Genomic DNA, 25,329 nt, shown 5'->3' on the forward strand with positions numbered 1-25,329 from the left:
TTCGCCAAACTGCGTTTTAAAACTGCGATTTGGGAATAAAATGTTCTCGGACGGTGTAAGGATCAGTGACTCTGTTAGCTGTTATAAACGGGGACTGGGGGGTAAAATCGAGAGGCTCTGAAGAACGGAAGTGAAACTGAAAAAAGAGCAAAGACGAGCGGGAAGTTTTTTGTTTATTTTGTTTTGTTTTTCAAACATTTTTGCTTCCGTTTTAAACTTTATTTGTTGTACAGATGTGCGGATACGTCAGCGGTCCTTCCAGTAGTTGCTCATTATTAGGCGATCAGCCGTTAGGTTTCGCTCCGTACGATACAATAATCTAACACTCAGTCTTCAAACCCTGACACCGAGCTAGCGCAGCGGTTTGTGTCGGGTTTAAAATATGAATCTAATCGCAGATTCTTACCTCTGCGCTGCTGTCGATTTGTTTCAGGATCTCCAGAACCACCGAAGCGCCTCCTCCGCGGTAAAGTCTGTGACCTTTAAACATAATTTAAAATCTTGTGCAGAAATTGTTCCCAGTGTTTTACCACTATATTTTTTTGAATGAATATTCTGATTTTCTGCCTCCCCCGTCCCTCCATAATGTACACTGCATTATTATTTGAATAAATCATTTGATAAAAATAAAGATTTTATTTCAAAGATTAAATTATAAAACGTTTTAATTAATCATCAAAATGAACAAGAAAAACGTGAGAGTTTAATTTTGGTTTATTTTTTTAAGGACAGTAAATCTTTGTCACTATGTTTCAAGTTACAATAAGATGATGACATTGAAAAACAGATTAATGAGGCTTTGGATGATTTATGGATAAAACTCATTCACAGCTTCACGGCCACAGATGATTCATAGTAATGCGAAAGGTACCCCTCTGCGTCCTTATGAACGCTCAGGATTCTTAAACAGTGGGGCAAAAAAAGTATTTAGTCAGCCACCGATTGTGCAAGTTCCCCCACTTAAAATGATGACAGAGGTCAGTAATTTGCACCAGAGGTACACTTCAACTGTGAGAGACAAAATGTGAAAAAAATAAATCCATGAATTCACATGGTAGGATTTGTAAAGAATTTATTCATAAATCAGGGTGGAAAATAAGTATTTGGTCAATAACAAAAATACAACTCAATACTTTGTAACATAACCTTTGTTGGCAATAACAGAGGTCAAACGTTTACTATAGGTTTTTACCAGGTTTGCACACACAGTGTGGACAAAAGGTGGAAACGCAAGGTAGGTGAGCGTGCAACGTAAAGTTAGGTGAGCGTGCAACGTAAAGTTAGGTGAGCGTGCAACGTAAAGTAACGTCGACGTCACGTCTACGTCAAATGAAACCTAGCTACTAGCTATTAGCTAGGTTTCATTTGACGTAGACGTCGACGTAAAGCGCGAAATTTGACTGGCGGTCGGAAGTGAAAAAGATAAGCGCAAAATCACAGACAGACAGTACGCAAAATGCCTATGTCCTGTTGTGTTTACGGATGCTCCAGTAGGTCGACCAGAGAAACTGATAAACGGTATTTTAGGGTACCAAAAATAGCCCAACGAAGAGGAGAAAAATGGAAAATTCTAACCGAAAAACGTAGGAAAAAATGGATTTTAAATTTACGTTTACAGTCGGGAGGAGCAGAGTCTGCCAATGCCCGTGTCTGCAGCGACCACTTCGTCAGAGGTAATGTTATGTTTGCAAACGAACTTATTAGCATTAGGTTGTCGTTAAATTCTCGTTTACTTAGTGCTTTTAAGTTAGTAGTCTAATATTGACTTGATTGGGACTATAGGCTGCCCAAGTGCTTTGGATGACGAAGAGTCGGAGGACTGGGCTCCGACGGTCAATCTCGGCTACGAACGAAAACCCAGATCGGAATCAGTTCTCAAACGAGAGAAAAGAATGAAGCTTAAGGCAGAACAGCATCGATGTGTTGAATGGTTTACCTTGAAACAAACAACTGTCACTCTAACGAAGTCCTAAGGATGTGGCATGTTTGTTGACGTTAAAGCCGCTACCGCTAACTGTTAGCGTGTTTAAGATAAAGCAATATAAGAACAAACACTCACCCTTGCAAACACCAAACTGTATCCATCACGGAGACGTTTTGTTCCAAGGTTGTGGACCCACCCGCTGACAAAAAAAATTGTACGCCTCCAGACTCTTGAAAGCTTTCATTTGCTGCCTAGTGTAGTAAGAAGTCTGGAGGACCAAGTAGTTGGTGATATCCACAGCCTCGATAGTAGGCAAATCCTTTACTTCTGTGGTGTATTCGGACATTTTCAAAGAATACGGATCACGTCCGATATATTTTTTAACTATCTGTTTATATCTCTCCCGAGAAACGGGGTCTAAAGTTGCACAATAGCTGCTCTCCTGACTCTCCACAGTGTCCTCCATGTTTACTTCCGCCCTCCACTCAAAAATCGCGCTGCCTCCGCACGTCATCAGAACCACGTGACCGCAACCCAACTATTGAGTGCGAATCGAAGCGGGTGCTCTCCAATCATTAAAAGTAACAAAGTCATTGAACACATTTATACAGTTACCGTTACGCTTATCAATCATATATCACAGATTTACAATTTTTTTTGTAGTACTATGCTAAAAAGCAACTACAGAGTGAAAGTCTGGGTCAAGCGCCGAGGCGACGGCAAGAACAAAGGAACCCTCGAAGCGTTAAAGCTAGTTTTGTAAGGGAATATAACAGAAAAGTATGAAACGAAAATGTTTTCTTTGTTGATAGACTTTGTTCGCAGTGCAATTTACTTGTTGCCGGATTGTATGATGAAAGTAGACACGATTTCGGGCTCCCACATTTTGTCCGAAACTGTACATTAACCAGTTTTTTTTTTTACTGTTATTCAAATGCGACCGTGGAAATAACGAATAGAAGAAAATTCATTCATTCTTACCTTATACTAATCGTGGTGCGGGCCAGTGCAATGCATGAACTGATGCCTTCTCCGGTCAATTCCGCTGAGAGTAAATCGAATGTCCCGCTCTACTGTACAAGACAATGGTTACCTGGAGGGATGTACCACTGAGAGGGGTGCTATGGAATAGTCCAAGTGGTTGCAGCTTCAATTTCCCGCTCAACCATAAATCATTGGTTTTTCAACGTGATTGTTGTCAACTTGTCAACTATAAATAGATCAACAATCAACGATGACAGAACAACAGTGAATCAATGTTATTTCAATGTCAGTGTCAGGTTTCATCAGCATTTCAATGTTGTTTCAACATTGGTTTTGTGTTAACATTTCAATCCTGACGATTCTGATGGTTCAGATGGAAAATCAACATCTGTTCAATGTCTCCTTGCTATCTGGGGGTGTATCCGTTGTTGCTTTGGAGATGCAGAGACTGATTAAAGAGACACGACGTCACTCTTTCTACTCATACCTGAGCCAAAGGTAACGTTGATGGAAAGGCGGTAACATCTATTTCAACTCGGTTTATTTCTATGGCGCAAAATTAGAACAACAGTCGCATCAAGGCGCCTCCGTTATCCAGGCGGGCTGACAGCTGGGAGGAGAGAGACCCAGAAACGCGGAAGTTTTTCCGCCTCAGCGTTTACAGAAAGTGAGAGAAAGCAGCGGGAGAACAGTGCCTCACACTAAGCTGCTTCACAAACACTGAAGAATGATTTTCCATCATGGAACTCGCTTCGAAAAATACGATGGAGTTCTCAGGACGCCAGGACCCTCACCACGTAAATGCCTTGACAAATGCTCCAAATTTTTTCAACAAAGGATGGAAAGGACAGAACAGGCAAGAGGGCAATAACAAGCCAAAGAACTGGAAGGGACCTAAAAAAAACACAGGAATGAAGCAACCATGTTATTATTGTGGTGGAAAGCATTCAGCACGTGAGTGCAAATTTAAGAGTGAAAAGTGTCATGTTTGTGCAAAAATAGGACACATTGCACGTGCTTGCTGGAATAAAAAATTCAGTCAGCAAACTCAGTATTTGGAAACTGAGGATGAATGCTCAAGTAGGAATGATGAAGCTGAACTTTTTGGAGTATATTCAATGTACTCCATCACCTCCAGTGAGAAGGGATACACAGTGGATGTTGCGCTTGGGAACAAGAACACCACCATGCTGCTGGATACAGGATCAGCAGTGTCGGTGGTATCAGACAAGTATTATCAGATGCATCTCACTCATTTCCCTATAAAACCAGCCAGTGGGCTAAAGCTCAAGTCCTACTCAGGCCAACACATTGCTGTGCGTGGATATATTATGTTACCAGTACAGTATGGGACTCAAAACATCACCCTACCACTGATCGTTGTTCAGGGAGACAGACCAGCTCTGATTGGACGAAACTGGTTAAAGAAACTACAGCTGAACTGGAAACAGATTTTCACAGTACACAAGGTACTGGTGCAGAAAGAAGCAAAGCCAGGAGTACTAGAAGTGATTCAGCGCCATCAGGCAGTGTTTTCGGATGACCAAGGCTGCATAAAGGGATTTAAAGCTAGAATCCACACTAAACCAAACACTGCACCAATTTTCTGTAAAGCTCGCCCAGTTCCTTATGCACTAAAAGAAGCTGTGGAAAAGGAGCTGGACAGATTGGAAAAGGTGAAGGTTATTTCAAAGGTTGAGAAAAGTGAGTGGGCATCCCCTATTGTTACTTTGCCAAAAGCAGACAAAACAATTAGGATATGTGGTGACTACAAAGTCAGTGTCAACCAGTGTGTTGAAGAGGAAAGATATCCACTTCCTAATACGGAAGATTTGTTTGCTACTTTAGCTGGAGGAACATCCTTCAGTAAACTTGACCTTTCTCATGCCTATCAGCAGCTACAGTTGGATGAAGAATCAGAGAAGTATCTGGTCATCAACACACATAAAGGTCTCTATAAGTACAATCGCCTCAGCTATGGTGTTTCCAGTGCTCCGGCTCTTTTCCAGTCTGTGATGGATCAAATCCTTCAGGGGATGGAGCATGTAACCTGCTTTTTGGATGACATCCTCATCACTGCTTCATCTGAAAGGGATCATTTGAAGAGGTTGGAGGAAGTACTCACACGTCTGGAGAAGCATGGTGTCAGAGTGAAGCTTTCCAAGTGCCACTTTCTTCAGAGCAGTGTGGAGTACCTGGGACATCGTATTGACAGGGATGGTCTGCATCCTTTAGAGGAAAAGGTAGCAGCCATAGCAAATGCACCAGAACCAACAAACGTCACTGAACTGAAGTCCTTTCTTGGTCTTCTAAATTACTACAGTCGATTTTTGGAAAATCCATCCACCATTCTTCAGCCTTTGCATAACCTGTTGAGAAAAGATGCTAAATGGATTTGGACCATGGAATGTGCAAAAGCATTCAGGAATGCAAAAAGTCTACTGCTGCAGAACAAAGTGTTGGTCCACTACAGCACAAATCTGCCATTGAAGTTAGCCTGCGATGCATCACCTTATGGATTGGGCGCAGTCATTTCTCATGTCATTGAAAATGGAGAGGAAAGGCCTGTGGCTTTCGCATCAAGAACATTAACTGAAGCTGAGCGAAAGTATGCCCAGATAGAAAAAGAGGCCCTTGCCATAATTTTCGGAGTAAAGAAATTCCATAAATATCTGTATGGAAGGAAATTCACCCTCATAACAGATCATAAGCCACTGCTGGCTATACTAGGGCCAAAGTCAGCTGTCCCAACACTCGCTGCACTAAGAATGCAACGCTGGGCTCTTATTCTAATGGCATACAACTATGACATTGAATATAGAAGATAGCTGAACATGCTAATGCAGATGCATTGTCACGTCTACCTCGGAATACGCCAGACAACATTGCAGAGGAGGGAAGTATCTTCTATTTCTCACATGTGGAAGAGCTACCAATAGTAGCTAAAGACATTGAGAGAGCAACCATGAAGGATCCAATCCTCAGCAAGGTCTGGAGCTACACCATGAATGGGTGGCCGAGTTATATGCAAGACGAATCACTTAAGCCTTACTTTACACGCAGACACGAGCTGTCAGCAGAATAAGGATGTGTTCTGTAGCAGTCCCTCGGACCAAGGAATAAAGAGAGAGAGCCTCGACGGGTGCAGTAATTTTTACTTTGAGATTCATTCAGAATCTAACAGTGCTGAGGTGCACCAATGCACCGTGAAAACTAAACAGAAACACAAAATACATTTTCTTAGACGCTTATTACAAATATGAACTCAAATAAAGCAGAAAATACAACAAAATATCAGTTAAGCAAAGAAATACAACTTAAAACATGTACCTCGCTCCGCATTCCAAGGGCTGCAAATTGTTAATTTCGCTAGAGTCCGGTATCACGCTGCTTCACGCTTCATTGAGAGCTGCCTACTGGGACATGTGCGCCACAAAAACCAGTCTGAGCTGGAAGTGCAGCTTGCCGCTAACTAAACAACAGAGCCCTCTACTGGACACTACGCCTAGCTGTTCAGGCTTAGATCAATAAACAAAACTGGACATTTACACTCCCACCAAATCATGTATAACAAACAACATTCTTTACATGATTTCCAGCTTTAACATATGGACATTACTACAAGAACGAACACAATTTCAAATACATCATCAATAAACTTTCGCAAAAATACGCCTGATGTGACAGTATTGATTGAAACATCAATTAGTTATTTTCTAATAGAACTACAAGCTTTTGAACAGGTCGCTCAACTACGTGAGGTTTGTGTGCTGTTCCCTGCTTCTTTATTAAGCCTCGATCGCCAACTTGAAGCTTGACTCTGCGGACCAAACCGTCATCTTCTTCTGGTGCTTCAACCACTCGAGCCAGTTGCCACTGATTTCTGGGAAGCATGTCTTCTTTGATAATGACTATGTCATTGACTTTAAGATTTCGACGTGGTACGTGCCATTTCTGTCTCGTAGATATGTTCAGAAGGTACTCTCTTTTCCATCTACTCCAAAACTGCTCAGTGAGATACTGGACTCTGCGCCAACGTTTCCTTGCATATAAGTCCTCTTTCACAAACTTTCCTGGTGGAGGCAGTGCAACCTTTGATTTCATCAATATTAGGTGATTTGGAGTTAGAGGTTCAGGAGATTTAGGATCATTGATTCCATCGACGCTCAGTGGTCGACCATTAACGATAAACATCGCCTCATAGAATAGAGTTCTTAGAGAGCTGTCATCCAGCCTGCCTTGGCATTGAGCAATGGTGGCATTGAGAACATTGCGGATGGTTCGAATCTGTCGTTCCCACACACCCCCAGCATGGCTAGCAGATGGGGCATTGAAGACGAACTCACACTGTTTATTGGCAAGGAATGCTTCTAAGGCATCTGTGTCACATTGTTTAAGAGACTCTCTTAGCTCATTTTTGGCTCCAATAAAGTTTGTACCCTGGTCACTGTACAACTTACAAACAGCTCCTCTTAAGCTGATGAAACATCTCAGAGCATTGATGAAAGAGTCAGTAGAAAGATCCTCAAGCATCTCAATGTGGACTGCACGTGAGGAAAGACAAGTAAAGAGGAGTCCGTATCTTTTATGCGCTTTGCGACCTTGTTTTGTGACAAATGGTCCGAAACAGTCCATTCCACAATACATGAAAGGATCTGAGATTTCAACTCGTTCCTTTGGAAGTTCAGACATGCGTTGTTCTTCTGGTGAACGTCTTAGTTTTCGACATTGAACACATTTGCTTATTAGTTTTGCAACTTCCTTGCTCCCACCAATCACCCAAAATCCGTTCGATCTGATTTCCATGAGAGTTTGGCTTCTACCTTGATGACAAATCTGTGCATGAAAATGAGCAATGATCAACTTTGTAATGTGATGGTCTTTCGGGAGGATGATGGGGTGCTTAAGTCCCTGACAGAGTGTTGACTTCTTCAGTCTTCCTCCAACACGGAGAAGTCCTTGATCTAGTACTGGATCTACTCTAAAGAGGGGACTTGAACTCGGAAGGTTATCTCCCACCTTCAACACTTCCATCTCTTGAGAAAAGGCCTGCTGCTGAAGGAGCTTTATTATTGTGTCAGCAGCTGTTTTCCGTTCATCTACTGTTACAAAGTTTCCATACTGGGCTTTGCTGGATCTCAATCTTTTTATCCTTGCAACCACTTTAAGGAGCATTGACCAGCTTGAAAACCTTGACAAACGGCTGAGGATATTGTCTTGTTCACTTGTTTGAGTTGTGAGAGCTTTGACTGCTTTGACTTCTGGATCCCCTGCTAACAACACAGCTGAGGGGCTGGGTGCATATGAAATGTCATGTTCCCACAGAAACTTTGGACCAGACAACCAACATGTTGACATGATTTCTGATGCACTGAGCCCTCTAGAGGCGTAATCTGCAGGATTCTGAGCTGTGTCAATGTAGTGCCACTGTTTGGGATCTGTAGTTTGCCTAATTAACTGAACACGGTTGGCAACGAAGACGTGGAACCGTTGTGCCTCATTGTTAATACAAGCTAAGACTACTTGGGAGTCAGTCCAAAAGAACTCTTCATTAATGCACATCTGAAGCTCTGCTTTTAGCATGCTGCTCATTCTGGCTGATGTGACTGCGGCTGAGAGTTCTAATCGTGGGATACTTGTCACCTTGGTAGGTGCGACTCTTGCCTTAGCCATAACAAGACTACAGTGGACCTTCTCGTTGCTGAGGTACCTAATGTAGGAGCATGAAGCCATATCCTAAATCACTAGCATCACAAAAGTGGTGCAGTTCCACCTTTACAATGTCTGTTAGTTCTGGTGGGTGGTAACATCTAGGCACTGCAACCGATTTTAGTCTTTCCAACCCATCTTTCCAGTCCTCCCACCGTGAACGTAAGTTGTCAGGAAGGGGGTCATCCCATTCAATGCCTCTGCGACACAGTTCCTGTAGGATACCTTTGCCTCTTAAGGTGAAGGGAGCTACGAACCCTAGTGGGTCGTACAGGGATGAGATCACTGACAGTATGCTTTGATTCAGCTGTGTTGGAGTAGGGATGCATCTAAAAGCTCCAGGATAGTAGCTCTCGAGGACTGGGATTGGGCAGCCCTGCTCTATGCGATAACGTCTGGACTTAAACTTATGTGAGTGTTACTTTTGGAAACAATGCTCACATCAGACGTTTACATCACATAAATAAACAGATTAGCATCCACATATTAGACAAAATGTAACTGTAAATACTGCTGATACACCATAACGTTGCTTTCAAGAAGAATAAACCCATACAATTTAAAGATTGTAATTACTCAGTGCAATGCAGTATACCTTTAAGGCTGTAACAACAAAAATATTTAAGGCAAGTAACTCTGAATTAGTGTGCAGACATTTTAACTTTGTTATCAGCAAAGTCCTTAATGGGCATAATACCTGGACCTTTGTAAAGTGACCATCAGAGTTCAAAGGGGAGGTAGGCGACGAAGCAAAGATGATCTTGACTGGTGTAGAAATCTCTCACAGCTGACACACGGACCCACCTCGTGGCACGGGCTGCACTCATCTGGCACGGGAGCTAGCAAGAAGCCTTCATTCAGCGATCGAGTTTTCACTGTAGCAGTCCCTCGGACTAAGGAATAAATAGAGAGAGCCTCGACGGGTGCAGTAATTTTTACTTTGAGATTCATTCAGAATCTAACAGTGCTGAGGTGCACCAATGCACCGTGAAAACTAAACAGAAACACAAAATACATTTTCTTAGACGCTTATTACAACTATGAACTCAAATAAAGCAGAAAATACAACAAAATATCAGTTAAGCAAAGAAATACAACTTAAAACATGTACCGCACTTAAAACGTACTCCGCATTCCAAGGGCTGCAAATTGTTAATTTCGCTAGAGTCCGGTATCACGCTGGTTCACGCTTCATTGAGAGCTGCCAACTGGGACATGTGCGCCACAAAAACCGGTCTGAGCTGGAAGTGCAGCTTGCCGCTAACTAAACAACAGAGCCCTCTACTGGACACTACGCCTAGCTGTTCAGGCTTAGATCAATAAACAAAACTGGACATTTACATGTTCTTTGGGGACAACGGGTCATCATTCCACCAGTTTACCAACAGAAAGTGCTGGAAGACCTGCATCATGAACATCCAGGTATCTGTCGTATGAAAGCACACGCTCGCAGTTACCTGTGGTGGCCAGGCTGTGATGGTGATATACAAGAACTGGTTCAAAGCTGCTCAGTCTGTCAGGCTGTACAGAAGTCACCACCTGTTGCACCACTCCATCCGTGGAAGTGGCCTGAGAGAGTTTGGCAACGGATTTACATTGATTTCGCTGAAAAAGGCAAGCAGTACTTTTTAGTTGTCATTGACAGTCATTTAAAATGGTTGGAAGTGTTCCCTATGCCATCCATTACCTCACACAACACCATTGAGGTTTTGAGAGGGTTATTTGCTTCATATGGACTTCCAGAAGAGCTTGTTTCAGACAATGGACCTCAACTTGTGTCAAAGGAATTCAATCAGTTTTTGGAGTTAAATGGAATCAGACACACAGCTGTTCCTGCCTATCATCCTGCATCAAACGGGGCAGCAGAGAGGTCAGTACAAATCCTGAAACGATCCCTGATGAAGAATGTGCTGGAAGCAGATGGTAAGGCCAGATTGCCACTCAGTCATCGTTTGGCAAACTTCCTTATCATGTATCGCAGTACACCGCACACTGTGACGGGTCGTACACCAGCAGAGTTGTTCCTGAAACGTCAGATCCGGACTCGCTTCAGCCTGCTGAAACCTGAACTAAGCAGACACATTGAACAGAAACAGTCTGAGCAGAAGCGACACCATGATTACAAAACCCAACCTGTTCGTGTTTTTTCGGAGGGAGACACTGTGCGTATCCGAAACTTCAGGGGGGGGGGAAACAAAATGGACTCAGGGAACGGTTCTGAAGAAAATGGGAAGTGTTACTTACCTGATACAAGAGGGACAGAGAACATGCACAATACATGTGGACCACCTGTTACCATGGAGACAGACTGTGGAGAAACCCCCAGTTATATTTTCACCGGTTTCGGAGGGACGGCCAGAAGTGATTATGGACGGTGTTGTTCCAGAGATACCACCAAGTCCACCTGGGATTTTAACATCACACCCCTTACCTCCTGAACCACCTAAACAGACAACCGATGAACCACCAGTATCCACCCCAGAAACCACCCAAAGCCCATCTGTGGAACGCAGATACCCAGAGAGACGCAGAGTTCCCCCAAAGAGACTGAATCTTTGCAAATGTAGAGTTATGTTTTAGCTATTTACTGCCAGTTATTTTAGAAGTGAACAGTTTAATAATAAAAGTAATGGCTACATTTGTTCTTTGTTCGTAAGGGCCACAGAATATTTCTTTTGGTGGGGGCAGTGAAATACATTCTTTAAAGGGTTGCTTATTTCAATTACAAATCTAAAAGGGGAGGAATGTAATAGAGTGAATTGTTGCCCCCCAGTGGTAAAATACAGAAGTGCCCATTACAGGGCTAGTTCTTGGTTGACCAATATATAACAACAAAAAAGGGTAGTTTCTGCACGCTAAGAAAACAACAAGTTAGTGTGTGATGTCCTGCTGTTCAATAAAGGCACCTATCCACGTCCTTCTGTCCTGATCTTTTCAAAGAGCCTAACCCAGAATATCACCCGGGCCATGTTAAACTGCGGAGCTTTTGAGTTTTCGGAACACGGTGAGGCCGTGGCGCCACGGCGAATTTCTATGATTCGCCATGAAAATCTTATTGCCTCTCACTCTGTCATACATTGTCCGACCTGGACCAAAGAGCACACATATGATAAGGCTTCAGCCCTGAAACATCTGCAACCTCAAATTTCTCCAGGAAAGACTTTTTTTTTTGTGTGTGTCCCGTTTGGATCTTTAGCCATCAGAATTGTTGCCTGAAGGCCAAGAAAGATGCTTTACTTTACCAATTGGATCATCATGGCCTTGCCATATTTGTCCATTTGATTGACCTTCATTATAATTATGTATTTATTTTATTTTTGGTTGTTACAGACGGGACAGACATGACTGGGGGATAGGACAGGGAGAAAGAATGAAAGAAAGAGAGGGAGAGAAAGAGTTTTTTTTTTTTTTTTTACCTGGATCACCTGTTGAGAAAGAAAAAAGAAAACAAGCAGAAGAAGACGAGAGCAATACAATAAACAACATCATGATGATATATGTGAATATAACAGTAAATAGTAAATATTAAACCTTATTGTGCAGCACGTAAGATCGACAGCGCACAGTGTGCTTTGAGGTAGGAGCCAAAAAGGGTGTAGTTTGTGTGTGTGAGTCCCCGTGTGTACACCTGTGAGCATGGACACGCTTGTTTTTAAAAGGCTTCTTCATGTAAGTAAATAAAAGCCTTGTTGAGAATTAAAGTGTTTCTCACCTGTGAGAATCTAGAGGGCTTTTAATTTGAAAGAGTTTGTATAAACCAGGGGTGGGCAATTCATTGTTGCAAGGAGGCAGATTTGAAAACGAAACTGTTGTGGAGGGCCTTTCCAACAAGCTGAACTCAAACTCACACACTCACGCTGCTGTGTTGCATGTTTTTATTACACAATTTTACTCAAGTTTCAAGCTGATGTTTGACGTTCACGTCCAATCACAGCTTTCATTTGGGTGATAGAAAAGTAACAAACGTCCATGTCAGTAATGTTGTCATTAGTGAAATACAAAGCAGTCAGTTTCCATCCATCAAATGAACAAACAGCAGACATGCTGTCCTTCATGTATAATATGATTTCTTCATTTTCCAGGTGGTAACTATGACGACTAAGAAGCTGCTCATTGAAACACTGAACCAGTTGAGTCCAGAGGACTTTGCTGAGTTCAAGTCACTCACTGAACTGGAGAAAGATCTATCATCCGAGCCAAGGGGCCGACTGAAAACATCAAACACACAGGATGTAGTGGAGCTGATGGAGGAGACGTACAGAGGAGAGAGTGTGGAGGAGACCAGAAAGGCTTTAATGAAGATGAACAGGACTGATCTGGTGCAGAGATTATCAGGTATCACCTCAGGAACCACAAATGAGACAACAAAGAATTAAATATGTGAGAATACTGCACATAGTTTATCACATTCATATGAAACCAGGTGCTGACTGATAGAAAAATCTCTTGACTCTGTGTTGTGTAGTGAATGATGAACAAAGACGTTTATATTTTCGTGCTGCTTTTTATAACGTGGATTAGAGCAGAATATGTGCAGGTCAGGCAGGCTGGCTCATTACAGGAGGCTCAAACACAGCACACTACAAAATAATAGCAGCTTATAGCCGGTGTGCAGTGATATTATGTGACTGTTTCAGGACTTCACAATTACAACAAACCACTGAAACTCTTCTTATTAACAGTTAGACAGTTACAGAGGTCACATGCTCTGTAAAGTCGTAAGCTGGAGAGGAAATGGTGTGTCACAGATTTAGAGGATCATCATTTAGCCTGGAGAAATAGTTTGCTGCTTTATAAGAAAGCCCTCCGCAAAGCCAGAACATCTTACTATTCATCACTGATTGAAGAAAATAAGAACAACCGCAGGTTTCTCTTCAGCTCTGTAGCCAGGCTGACAAACAGTCAGAGCTCTGTTGAGCCAACCATCCCTTTAACGTTAACTAGTAATGACTTCATGAACTTCTTCACAAATAAAATTTTAATCATTAGAGAAAAAATTACCAATAATCATCCCACAGATGTAATATTATCTACAGCTACTCTTAGTACCATTGATGTTAAGTTAGACTCTTTTCTCCAATTGATCTTTCTGAGTTAACTTCAATAATTGTATGTACACACACACACACACACACACATAAAAGTGATCAGCGATCAGAGTATCCTGTGTGTGCTCTCATTCACAAAGTTAGGCCTCTCTCTAAAATCATTATTAACGAGTTAACGAGGTTTAAGTGTCACTTTGATGTGAAATCTTTCATGTTCTAAATCCTCATAAAGCCTGATGATAAAACAGTTTCTAATCTGACTTTTTCTCTTTCTTTTCTCCTCAGACAAACAGTTTCCTCCACTGAGCCAGAGAGTGAGTAACGTCACATCAGTCGACTTCACACAGTTCAGCTTTGATTCAGTAGATGAAGACTGAAAATGATCTTCATCTTAAACACAAATCATACACATGAGATTCAAGCTGCAGCTTTGTCATGTACACATGAGTTTTATACATGATTGGTATAGAAATATTAAACCTTATTTACATTTTAAAAGCAGATTAAACTCAAGTCTTTCTGTTTATCAGTAAAGATGTGAGCAGTTAAAGCTCCCCTCTGTTTGTAAAATCAGGAGACTCACTGCAGTTTTTGTAGCTCAGTCTTTGACAGAGTTACAGTCAGGCAGTAAAACAGAGTCACAAACCTGTTCATGAAAATTAAATCCTTCAAAAAGAGGAAAAAATGAGCCAAGAAATAAAAAACCAATCCAAGCAGGTACCCACTGAGCACCAGATGTTCATGGAGGTTATTTTCTGCTCTACATCTGGTCGACCGGTCATGACCTTAAAAAGACGCAGCTTTGAAGGTCAAAGGTCATCTTTTCAGGTTTTTAGAAAGAATTGGATTCAAACATGAATTTATTTTTAGCACACTAAAATGTTTCTGTTGATTAACAATCAAACAGATATTTGAATGGTGCATCGCTGTCATGTGACCTCTGTTTTTACCAGGTGGAAACGATGGAGTCTCTTATTGAGCTGCTTTTGGAGACACTGGCTGATCTGAGAGGCAGCGAGGTCAGAGACTTCATCGAGATCCTGAGAAGAAAACATGGCTCAATGATCCCCATGAGTCTGCCTGAGATGTCACACCTGCAGGATGTGCAGGACGTGGTGTTTTTGATGGTGAGGACTTTTGGCCAACAGTCAGTGGAGAAGATCGTGGAGGTCTTAAAGGAGATGGAGAGGACTGATCTGGCTCAGAGGCTGACAGACAGCAGCTCAGAAGCTCAAAGTAAGATAAAGACAAAACATGTTAAAATCATAAAAGTGTTTCTGCTTCAGTTCATATTAGAAACAGTCAGATTTACAGAGCAAAGAGAGCATTGTTGACGAGCAGAAAATGATGTTCAGCAGGTTTAAATGTAACTTTTTTTTGTTGTTGATCTCTCTGTATTTTTTTTAAAGCTCGATTAGCTTTTATTAAACACTTATTTCCATTTTTGTTATTTTCTCTTTTTTAAGACAAACATCTGGATGAACATCTGTCTGCACTGATCCATAAAGTGTTCAGAACTCAATGAAACCGTTCCAGGAAATGGACTTTTCTAGGATGGTGGAGCGGCTGCTGAAACTAGCTGTTCCTAACCATCTAATATGGTTAATATTCTTCTATTGGTTTTTCCATTCCTCTCTGAACTTTGTGGCAGAGCTCCTGCCACAGTAAGATTGCTCTTACTGTGGCAGGGAAGTTTGACTCCATAGAATGAAAACAGTATTGTTAGCTCAAGCATGACCAAAGCACAGAAAATGAGTGTAATATATTATAATAAATAGGATATACTAAGTGATCGTAGCAAAAAGAAGGCACAAGCACAATAGAGACCGAGCCTACATCAGAGGCTGGAGTCCTGGATGGTGAATGGAGAGCAGACAGAAGAGATTGAAGTTTGATGAAGCTCAGAGAGTGAAACGCTTGTTAGCAGGAGCAGAAACATGACAAAAGATACAAAAGGCTTTGATACACCACCAGCTATATGCTGACTTACCAGGACTTTAACATTTGAGTGACTTTGAACCAGGAAAAGAAAAAACATGAATGATGAGAGAAAACATGGATACAGGATGATGCTGGAACTGGATCAGATGCATGAACCATAGGCCGGTGCAGACCAGCAGTCCATTTGTGGACGAGAGAAGGTGGAAAGCTTTGAGAACCTGCTGAAGCTGCAGCTTTTGAAATATCACTGTGGAGTAGTAAAGGCAGAAATAGTAACTTACAAATATCCATACCATACCTCTCTCTTTCCCGTTGCTCTTTCTTTCTTTAACAGGATTTAAAGCTCAGATATCCAAGTGGAAAGCCAAATTTCTTTGAAGTTTACACTGAAAATCCAGATGGAAACTTCCACCTTAAACTCACATCAAAAAAAGATCTTCAGCCAGTATGGACCTGTACAGTTCGAAAAGGTTAACTTTACATTTTCAAATTTATCATCACTTTATTGTATTAAATGAGTACAATTACATGTTAGCTCAACATTGTCAGTAAGCTATATGTAGCAGCAATCTTCGGTCCTTCTTTGCCGCTTCTGCAGGACGTACATTTTCTGACTCGTCCTTTTCTAAGATAGTTTGTGTCTTATTCTGTAGGAAGAAACAAGGCGAATGTAAAACAGGAAACATGTTATTTATTCCACGCAAAACCCAAAACTACAGAACAGATATCTCTGGTTGGAGCCCCGTTGACATTTTCCTGATATTATACCTAAAACAGCTATAAACAGTGACGGTCAGAAAAGTGTTGCTTACTTGTCCAACCTTTCATCACCACACGGTGGCCCAGTGCACACCGTTTTATTACACCTACAAACAACACAATAGAACAAAGCGGGATGAATTTATAGAGCGTAATATATTAAATTACAACATAAAATATTGAAGATTAAAATGAGAAACAACACAAATTAAAGATCATAACAAAATACTTAAATATGGCCGATGGATTGGAGTAAAGTTTCTTTAAAATTTTATATTTATACATTTTATGTTCCTTGATTATTTTCAGCCGAATACCAAAGCACTGATCAAGCACAAGGTAAGATATTTCAAATTATTTGTATAATAACTGCATTTAACATTTTACAGTAGTGAGTTTTCTTTGGTTTAAATTTCACAAGTTTACCAAAATTTACCAAAATTTGTTGTTAATCCAGAGACGTTGCTCATCCATGCCATAGCCCAATTCCAGCGCTTAATGACTCCACTGTTAATTGTTGGTCGTATTTCATACTGCTGCAACTTGTGCCTGAGGAGGAGAGGACTTCATTTAGAATTCTGAGAATTTAAATCAGGGGTGCACACACTTTTTCAGCATGCGAGCGACTTATGAAATGACCAAGTCAAAATGATTGACCTACTATGAAAATGCAAAACATATATTTATTTATAAACATATGGAGTATTCATTCAGGCATGTTGCATAACTGTATGAACCCATATTACACAACACAACTCTGTACATTTTTTGATATTACCTTACTCTGATGACTTGCACTGAATGGAATCAACCAGGGATGCACAGTCCAGACGGTAGCTGCTGATAGTCAGCCTCAAGTACACTTTCAAATAATCATCAGTCATGGTGGAACGGTATTTGGACTTAATAATCTTCTGGGAAAAGGCTGACTCACATGAATAAGTGCAGCTGCAGTCAAGGAGGTAACACATTTCCTAATGTTGGGGTACTTTTCCTCTGCAAGTTCCAGAACTGTCCGTTAGCCCTGGACTTAAACTCAGCTTAGTGTCAAAATCTCATCCTCTATTTCAGAAAAGTTCCGGTGAAACAGTGTATAATTCACCTGTTTTTCTTCATTGGTTCATTCGAAGACTTCTCTCCTAAGCCACTGTGGAAACTACACAGCATTAAGAAAATAAACACTCAACGTAAGACACAGCACCTAAAACGACACTGTACAAGAAAACAAAGATAAAATCAATAAATACCTTGTTGGCTGCATGCTGCAAAAAGGGAATTACTCCCCATTCTTCTGAGGGTTCCTTATAAGTGTCTAGTTAAAGTCCATTCCACTTAACTTTCAATAAAGAGCATTACGGCTCATTCTTGCTACCTGCTTGCAGGTGTTTTCTTAGGCTTCCAAAAAGGAGACAACAAGACTTGTAAGCAGGCTTGACCTTAAAAATAAAAGCACCATAACTTGAACTACATAAAATGACATAAATAATGTACAGCTTAAACAATTTACAACGATGACATGGACCTTGACAAGATAAAGAAATGATCTAAATTATATAAACAATATCATCATGCCAACAGCTACACAGTGTTTCAAATTTTGATGCGAGTGAATCAACCTCTGCATCTTCCCAAAAAGGGTAGCATGTGAATGTATCGACTGCATCCATTATCTCTTTCATGTGGAGCAATTTTGCGCATAACGCTTGTTGGTGTATTATGCAGCGGTAATTGAGGAAATCCGGAATAACATTGTCCTCCCTGCACCTGGCAGTGAATCCATTTGAGTGGCAAACCATCCGTGGTGATGGACACCAATTTGTATACTGGGAGCCTGGTTTTCCCAATAAATTGATTGAAAGACTGAAAAATGTTTCAGTTTGCTAGCATAATGAAAGTTAAAAAGTTTGAACATTTGTTAAGAAATTAAAAACTTTCCTTGTTATTTATTAACAGCTGCAGGATCCTCAGTGGGAGCAGCTGCTGTCAGCTCTCAGTCGGCTGGTAGGTTCATCAATGTTACCTGTTCTGTGGTTTTATATAATGTGACACATAAAACGCTGATGAATCCTAGTGAACCGTCAATCACACCTTTTCTCCCGCCACAATTTTACTTTTCGTTAGCTTACATACTTTGTTCTGTCTTCAAGTTTTCATTCTAAAGGAGGAGCTCTCAGTCTCTCAGCTCTCGGTGGCAGCGAGTCACTAAACTCAATCCTGCTTATATTTATTTCTTTACAGAGATAAATATAATATTCATGTATTCAGCCCTCTGTGAATCACTTCCTTATCATGCTGGAAGGGTTTGTGAGTCCCAGGCTTTTTCCTGAACAGCTGATTCCCTCCAACAGAGTGATGATGGTTGTGTTGTCTTCTAACTTCATGAAGATTAACAATCTGAACAGCAGCCTGTTTGACAGGAAGTCCAGTATCCAGTTGCACAATGTGTTCCTGAAGACCAGAGTGACGAGTCTGCCAGTCAGCTTCACAAACAGCCTGCTGAGAGAGAGTTTGTTATATTTCACATGTATGAAGAGAGAGTGCAGGGCAGTGAAGACGACATCATCTGTGGCTGTATTCAGCTAGACGACAGTTATTATTAAAGCTAACGCCTACTGGTAGATCAGCCCAGTAAATACGGTGTTTCTGTATTTTTACTGGTTCATCTGTTTCACTTTCAGATGAATCCCAAAGAAGTGGTAAAGTACAAGCTAAGATGTTTCACATGATTTGTGTATAAAAAGAACTGCACTTTGTGTTTGGCTGTGGTGGGTTCCCTTTGGTATGACAACATTAGTGCAGAAAGATACTGAGTTAGATTTGATTATGTACAAAGTAAAAAGAAGCACAACAATAAATCAGTCTTTAATGTTTAACACATATCAGTGAGTTCTGTTTGGAAATAAGTAACAGAGGATGTAAGCTATGCATGGATTTAGTCTTTGATTATCAACATATGTGATGAATCTCTGCAATCTTTCCTCAGAAAACCACTTTGTGGATAAACACAGAGTGGAGCTGATCCAGAGAGTGAGCAACATCGAGCCGATTCTGGATGAGCTCCTGAAAGAAAAAGTTATCCAGCAGGAAAGTTATGACAGAATCAGAGCTCTGCAGACCTCTCAGGAAAAGATGAGGGAACTCTACAGCAGTCCCCTGAAAGCTGGCAGTGCCTCCAAAGATGTCTTCTACCAAATCCTTCAGACACACGAGAGACTCCTTCTTAATGACCTCTGCTGAAAGGACGTTTGCTGAAATCCATTTTGTGTTTATAACGGATTTATAACACTGGTTATAATTTGGACCTGGTGACATCATACAGGCTACGAATGTTTACTCTGTTGTTAATAATTATTCCAGAATAAATGCACTTAAAATAAACTTTAACTTTGTATTTATTTTATATTTTGCTCTCCATAAAAATAGATCCTGTCAAAATTATGCAAATTAGAAATATGAACATGCTGCCAAAAAACCCAGAAAAAATAAATGAAAGCAAACACAAGGTTGGAGCCGCATGTAGACGAGCAAAGTGCGCCGACTTTGTTCAACATTACTCGGCAACAGGGAAAGTGAGGCAGGTTGCACTGGTGCATTTGTGACAGCTTCACTTGAAATGCCTCCACCGCATCATACATGCCATGAACTGACAGGTTTCCTTGCTGAGCTCAAAAACTGTTGAGAACTTTTCCCCAACTCAGCCAGCGGACCTCTGTATGATGAGGAATGTCGGCAAACTCTGAATCTATTTCCCACATAAAAGACTGAAATTGACGCTGATTTACACCTTTAGCTCAGATCAAATTTACGGTCTGCGTTACGGTGATCATTACATGCTCCATTTTTAGGACTTTACCACACAGCCTTTCCTGGTGTGTGATGCAGTGATATGCTGTTAACTCACCGTACAGTTCTCCTGCATCTTTACTAGATCCTACATCCTGCACAACACCAGCGCTCCATCTGTTGTCCCAGGGCAGTTTCATGTCGGTTACACTTTGAAATACTTTTTCAAACATGTCTTTTCCTGTCGTTGTCCCGTGCATTGATTTAATGTTCAATATTTACACTCCACGGATGAAGATGGTCAGCTGTGCAATGTCCATCATGTCTGTACTTTCATCCACAGCAAGAGAGTATGCAATGAAGGTTTTGCTTCTTTCACACAACTGTGTTCTTAAATCAGTGGCCATCTCACCAACCCGATCAGCAATCGTATTTCTGCTCAGGCTCACATTTGCCAAGATCTGCGTTTTGTCTGGACACAAGACGTTGCACAGCTTCATCATGCAGCTCTTCAGAAACTCTCCCTCGGTAAATGGCCGGGCTGATTTGGCTCCTCTGCTACAATAGAACTTGCTTTCACAACAGCTTCAGTTTGTGGCTTTGCTCTGGTGACAAACGTCTGCTGAATTGGTAAATGGCCTGTATTTGTATAGCGCTTTACTAGTCCCTGAGGACCCCATATCGCCGGGGCATGCATAACAATAATAATAAATCTATATAAAATGATCTTGCGGGCCATAAAATGTTATTCCACAACTTAGACATCCACATTACTCACACTCACACATACATATAGGGCTGAGGGGGTGGACACACTATACAGCGTCCAGCCTCACCTCTGGCGCCACCTCTGAATTTTAAATGCATGTAAACATTGAGGGTTCTCAAGAGGGGCCGTGCTGACACTCGCTGCTCTCTGGCAGGAAGCCATGCCCTGCCATGTTTTAAAAGCACTTTAGAACAGGACACAGCAACACTACACATGAGCGGGTGGAGGGAGGTTCGGGGTCTTCGTACACCTCTGGTGGGCCTGGGGCTCTGGTAACAGGTTTGAACGTAGGAGCGTTAGGATTTAAAACGCCCAAACGCCCCTGCTCTCGTTCTAAATACGAATTCATTCCATCAGATTTACCATTAACCGCACTTGAGACTCGGGACATTTCAGAAACTTTTAAAACATTCACCTCTGCTGCTGAAGCTGCTATTTCAGTTTCTAAGTCAAGCAGCTCCTTTCTTTTCTTAAGCTGTGTTTCTTGTTCTTCCAAAGCATGCTTTTCTTTCAACAACCTCTGTCGAACAAGAAGGGCAGCCATGTCAGCTTCTGCCATTATGCGTGCTGACAAGGCAGATGAAACCATTGAGCCACTGAGTGATGATTTACTTTTCCTACAACTTCTGCTTGCAACATTAGAGACGCTATCACTTGGATTAACATCATCTATCGCAGCACCTTTACCAACATTCCCGGTGTGCCTAGAAGCACCAGAACCATTTCCAGCAGGTAATACATCAGAAGACTCAACACCAGGTGGATTTAAATGTGGCAAATCAAGCTCAGACACCTGATTTTTGCTCTGAGGGTTTCCCTTTGCATCACGAAGCCATTTCTTTATCTCTTCCACAAACTCAGTATTATGTGCTTTCACACTTATAAACCAAGCAGTTTGTTTCTCTTGCTCTTCTTGAGGAAGCAAAGGAAGCAAGGTTTCATGCAGACGAGTTGCCTCATTAAGCAACACAGACAAATTCTCTAACTGAGCCTGAACAGTGGAAACATTATCCTCAGATTGCTTTAACTCTTTAATAATTTTTACGACCTTTTTAATTTTATTAATCTTAGTATGACGTTCTGTTTGCAGCCTTTCAATCTGATTCTCCAAAGCCTTAGCAGTCGATTTCGGCTGTCTTTTCTTTCCATCCACATCACCACATTGTATTAATTGGTGTGTCTCCATTTTTCTTCAAAACATTACAAAATCCAAACGCTGAACTGCACCTATGCCACACAGCCTCATCCCAACACATCAACTTGATGACATTCCCTTCAATCAACCTTGGACACACACAATTAACAGGAGCAATATCCCCCTCTATCTGCCTATTAAACCTAACTAACTCAACCTAGTCTTCTGTACATACTAGCGGTGGGTATTTATGTACCTCCATACCGTCAGCTGTGAGGAAGACAAACTGTCTTAAACACAAACTGCGGCGGTACTCCCAAGCCAATGGCTTCAGCCGCCTGATGCACAATAACTAGAAAGCAAATCAGTACAACGCCTTGTGCAGCTGTACTGCTGAAACCTAACAGGGGAATAAGACTCCTGAAAGAAATCTGTATTGTGTAGCCAAAGGCTTAATCTAAAAGCTGCGTGGACAAAGGCAACAGCAAACCATAAGACTCTCACCAATAAAACTCATCTATATATAAACAATCCAATAAAACCTATAAACTTTTCTGTTGACAATTTGTTGTGGCTCTTCCAACTATGGCCGCGGCAGGCTAAACATGAGGATACAGATGACGCGCAACAATAAAAGCATAAAATACACTTCTGTACCATTTGCTTCTTTTATTCCACATGCAGCTGTCCAATATACAAATCAGCACGTGGGATTAACTATTAAACAAATGCACAGACTGCACAAACAAATAACTGCTACTCACAAAGAACTGCACTAACTACTATACCAAACTACAACTTGGCCTATGGCATCAATTAGTGCATAAATACACATAAACCATCAAGTTCCAGTTAAAATACATCAAAATCATTCAAGCTGCGGTCAACAGAAAGTTTTGCCTCATGCTCACCTTACCTTTCTGCTCATCAACATCAGGTGCTGTAAACAGGTGAGTGCAACCACATTTATCATCTACCACACCCATGAAACACGCCCCACACGCCTGTGCACCAATACAGTGAGTCCATTTAAACCAACCCACTTAGTCAAAAAGGAACAACTCATATGGCTCCTACAGACATCATTTATGTTCTATTTTTAACATTTAATTAATTTTAATTATGAAATAAGTGTGATTTTTTTTTTAAAGCATTTTGTTATGAAAGCTGAGAATAAAGTGAATAAAATTTTCACATGATAAACAACCGTAAACTTTTATTGTCATTTCTTTCCTTTTTTCTCCAGGAAAGCATTTTGTGGATAAACACAGAGTCCAGCTGATCCAGAGAGTGAGCAACATCGCACCCATTTTGGATGAGCTCCAATACAAGGGAGTTATCGACCAAGAACAATATGACAAAATTAGAGCTCTGCCTACCTCTCAGGACAGGATGAGGGAGCTCTACAGTGGTCCCCTGAAAGCCAGTGCAGCCTGCAAAGACATCTTCTATGAAAGCCTTTTGGCAAATGAGAAATTTCTCGTTGAAGACCTTTCAAAGAAGTAAATGTGTTGGGAAAAAAAAACACATTTTTAGACCAAACGTACACGATCTACCTGAACATAACATGTTTACATTAAAAAGGTGGAGATGTCTTTTCTTTGTGGAAAATTGTTCTGCTATGTGGTGCCTTTGCTCCTCAGTGACTCTCCTTTAATTGATCCATTTTACATGAAACACTTTGGATATTTAAATTTTTTTATATTAAAAATGTAAATTGTATCACTTAAAGATGAACTGACGATGTCATCAGCCATGTTTTTATCCATGACTCAAACTGTCATAAATTTATTTTCAGATTTCATTATCTTCTATAAAGTAAAATATAATGCAAACATTTATTGTCCTTAAAAATAAACCAGAATTAAACTCGAAGAATTAAAAGAATTTAATAAATTGACCTTTGAAACTGGCTAAACAAATAAAGTCACGATCCTCCTCAATCAACTTACTTTGTAATTAATCTGCAAAGCTTTGAGCATCAGACTTCACCTAAAGTACCTAAAATGAAATCAGGATCATTTACATGATGTCACTGGCCTTAATTACTGATTCATTAATGTGTGTATTAGCCTTTTGTTGCAGCTGATTTGAATTTGTTATATAGTGTTAGGTGACTGTATCTATATTCAAACTGTACATATTTTTAAATTTGCATTTTTTAAATGTAAAACGACCCTCAGGACTCTCCTCTGGCATCAAGTAAAATGTCAGATTTTAAATTCTAGTGTAATGAGTATTGCACTGTGCCTGTCTGCAGTAAAAAGGGTTTGAATGATGAGCCAATAATATCTACCTGAGCTTCCCAAAACACGGTTTAGAAATCAAACATAACTCTACTTTTCCTCAGTTCTCCTCCCTCTTCTTTGAACCTGTTTTCTAGTTTTTCTAGAGGCAAAGTCATTTATTGCATCATTGCAAGAAATATGATGTCCACTCGTCTCCTGTGCCACTGAAGATATCAAGTAGTTATTTATTCACTCGAGCTTGGAACTCCGTTCTGTGGATACAATGAAGTTATCATTGCTTTGGGGAATTATATTTAACACAGAGAGAGAAGCTCAATTGTTTGAATTTATTTACAATTACAGTTTTCAAAAAATTCTGACCGTAAACAGCTTTCAAAGCGTTGATATCATTTGAGAATATATATCAGGTGATGGAATTTAATTTAAAGGTTTCTATGTCCCATTGAGCTATTTGCACTAACTAGTGACAGTATAAAGGTAACACAGTCGTAATTTTGATCTCAAATTTCTGAGAGAAATAACTGAATTTAAAACATGGCAGACCTCAGGCCAGATTTAATTGGTAGACATATATGCATCCAATATGAAATTTATTATCCCAGATAGTCTAAGGAGCAAGGGCGTAGATTTGGCATGGACGGAAGGGACATGTCCCCACCAATAATTTGATCTATTCGAGTAAAGAAAATCAAACCCGATAGAAAGAAAAGAAAAAAAAAGATCTGTCAGCGTCTCATTCACCCAGCGGTGCAGAAAGGGTTAAATTACGTTCTCTACTGGAGTCCTACCTCATGTGACAAATATGGCCAATGTGATTGGCTGAGCCTTTCAGGGAGCTCTGTTTAGTTTTAGCAGCTGCAAGCCTGCGCTGCGAGGAGGAGAGGAGGATGGCAGCAAAAAGGAAGAACCTGGATATAAGAAAGTATTTTTCAAAGAAACCTGCAAGTCACTTAAAGCCAAATTAACTCATAAAATGTGTCCGTCATAATAACGTTACAGGCTGTGCTAGGCTTTGGCCCACATCAGTC

At 40.8% G+C, this 25,329-nt stretch overlaps 3 protein-coding genes across 3 annotated transcripts in view; 2 read left to right on the forward strand and 1 right to left on the reverse strand.

The window, feature by feature from the left end:
• The window catches only part of LOC308406210 (uncharacterized protein), a 49,315-nt gene extending 46,292 nt beyond the window's left edge, over positions 1-3,023 (reverse strand). The window contains exons 1-2 of the mRNA XM_080897083.1: positions 2,906-3,023; positions 407-480 (exon numbers count right to left, since the gene is read on the reverse strand). The gene's annotated coding sequence lies outside the window, so the exon portion shown is untranslated. The remainder of the gene's footprint in view (positions 1-406; positions 481-2,905) is intronic.
• Positions 487-25,329, forward strand: part of LOC308406065 (uncharacterized protein) — a gene marked incomplete at its 3' end in the record, with an annotated part of 33,993 nt that continues 9,150 nt past the window's right edge. The window contains exons 1-5 of the mRNA XM_080896867.1: positions 487-1,673; positions 12,700-12,952; positions 13,951-13,979; positions 14,619-14,901; positions 15,132-15,172. Of these exons, the coding sequence (XP_080752993.1) occupies positions 1,641-1,673; positions 12,700-12,952; positions 13,951-13,979; positions 14,619-14,901; positions 15,132-15,172 (639 nt within the window). The 5' untranslated portion in view covers positions 487-1,640. The remainder of the gene's footprint in view (positions 1,674-12,699; positions 12,953-13,950; positions 13,980-14,618; positions 14,902-15,131; positions 15,173-25,329) is intronic.
• On the forward strand, positions 15,138-19,711 carry LOC308406212 (apoptosis-associated speck-like protein containing a CARD). Its single transcript, XM_080897085.1, has 5 exons — positions 15,138-15,266; positions 15,941-16,076; positions 16,675-16,704; positions 18,319-18,366; positions 19,349-19,711. Exons 1-5 carry the CDS (start codon positions 15,264-15,266, stop codon positions 19,600-19,602), a joined length of 471 nt encoding a protein of 156 aa, XP_080753211.1. The 5' UTR covers positions 15,138-15,263; the 3' UTR covers positions 19,603-19,711.

The sequence above is a fragment of the Rhamphochromis sp. 'chilingali' genome (genome assembly GCF_963969265.1).
Source record: "Rhamphochromis sp. 'chilingali' genome assembly, chromosome: 11".
NCBI classification, from domain to species: domain Eukaryota; kingdom Metazoa; phylum Chordata; class Actinopteri; order Cichliformes; family Cichlidae; genus Rhamphochromis; species Rhamphochromis sp. 'chilingali'.

What these genes read in the sequence shown, in the direction of transcription:
- LOC308406212 (XM_080897085.1), top strand. An exon ending in GACCTGTACAGTTCGAAAAG is followed by an intron (nt 16,077 to 16,674) that starts GTTAACTTTACA and finishes GATTATTTTCAG; the next exon opens with CCGAATACCAAAGCACTGAT. An exon ending in TGTCAGCTCTCAGTCGGCTG is followed by an intron (nt 18,367 to 19,348) that starts GTAGGTTCATCA and finishes ATCTTTCCTCAG; the next exon opens with AAAACCACTTTGTGGATAAA.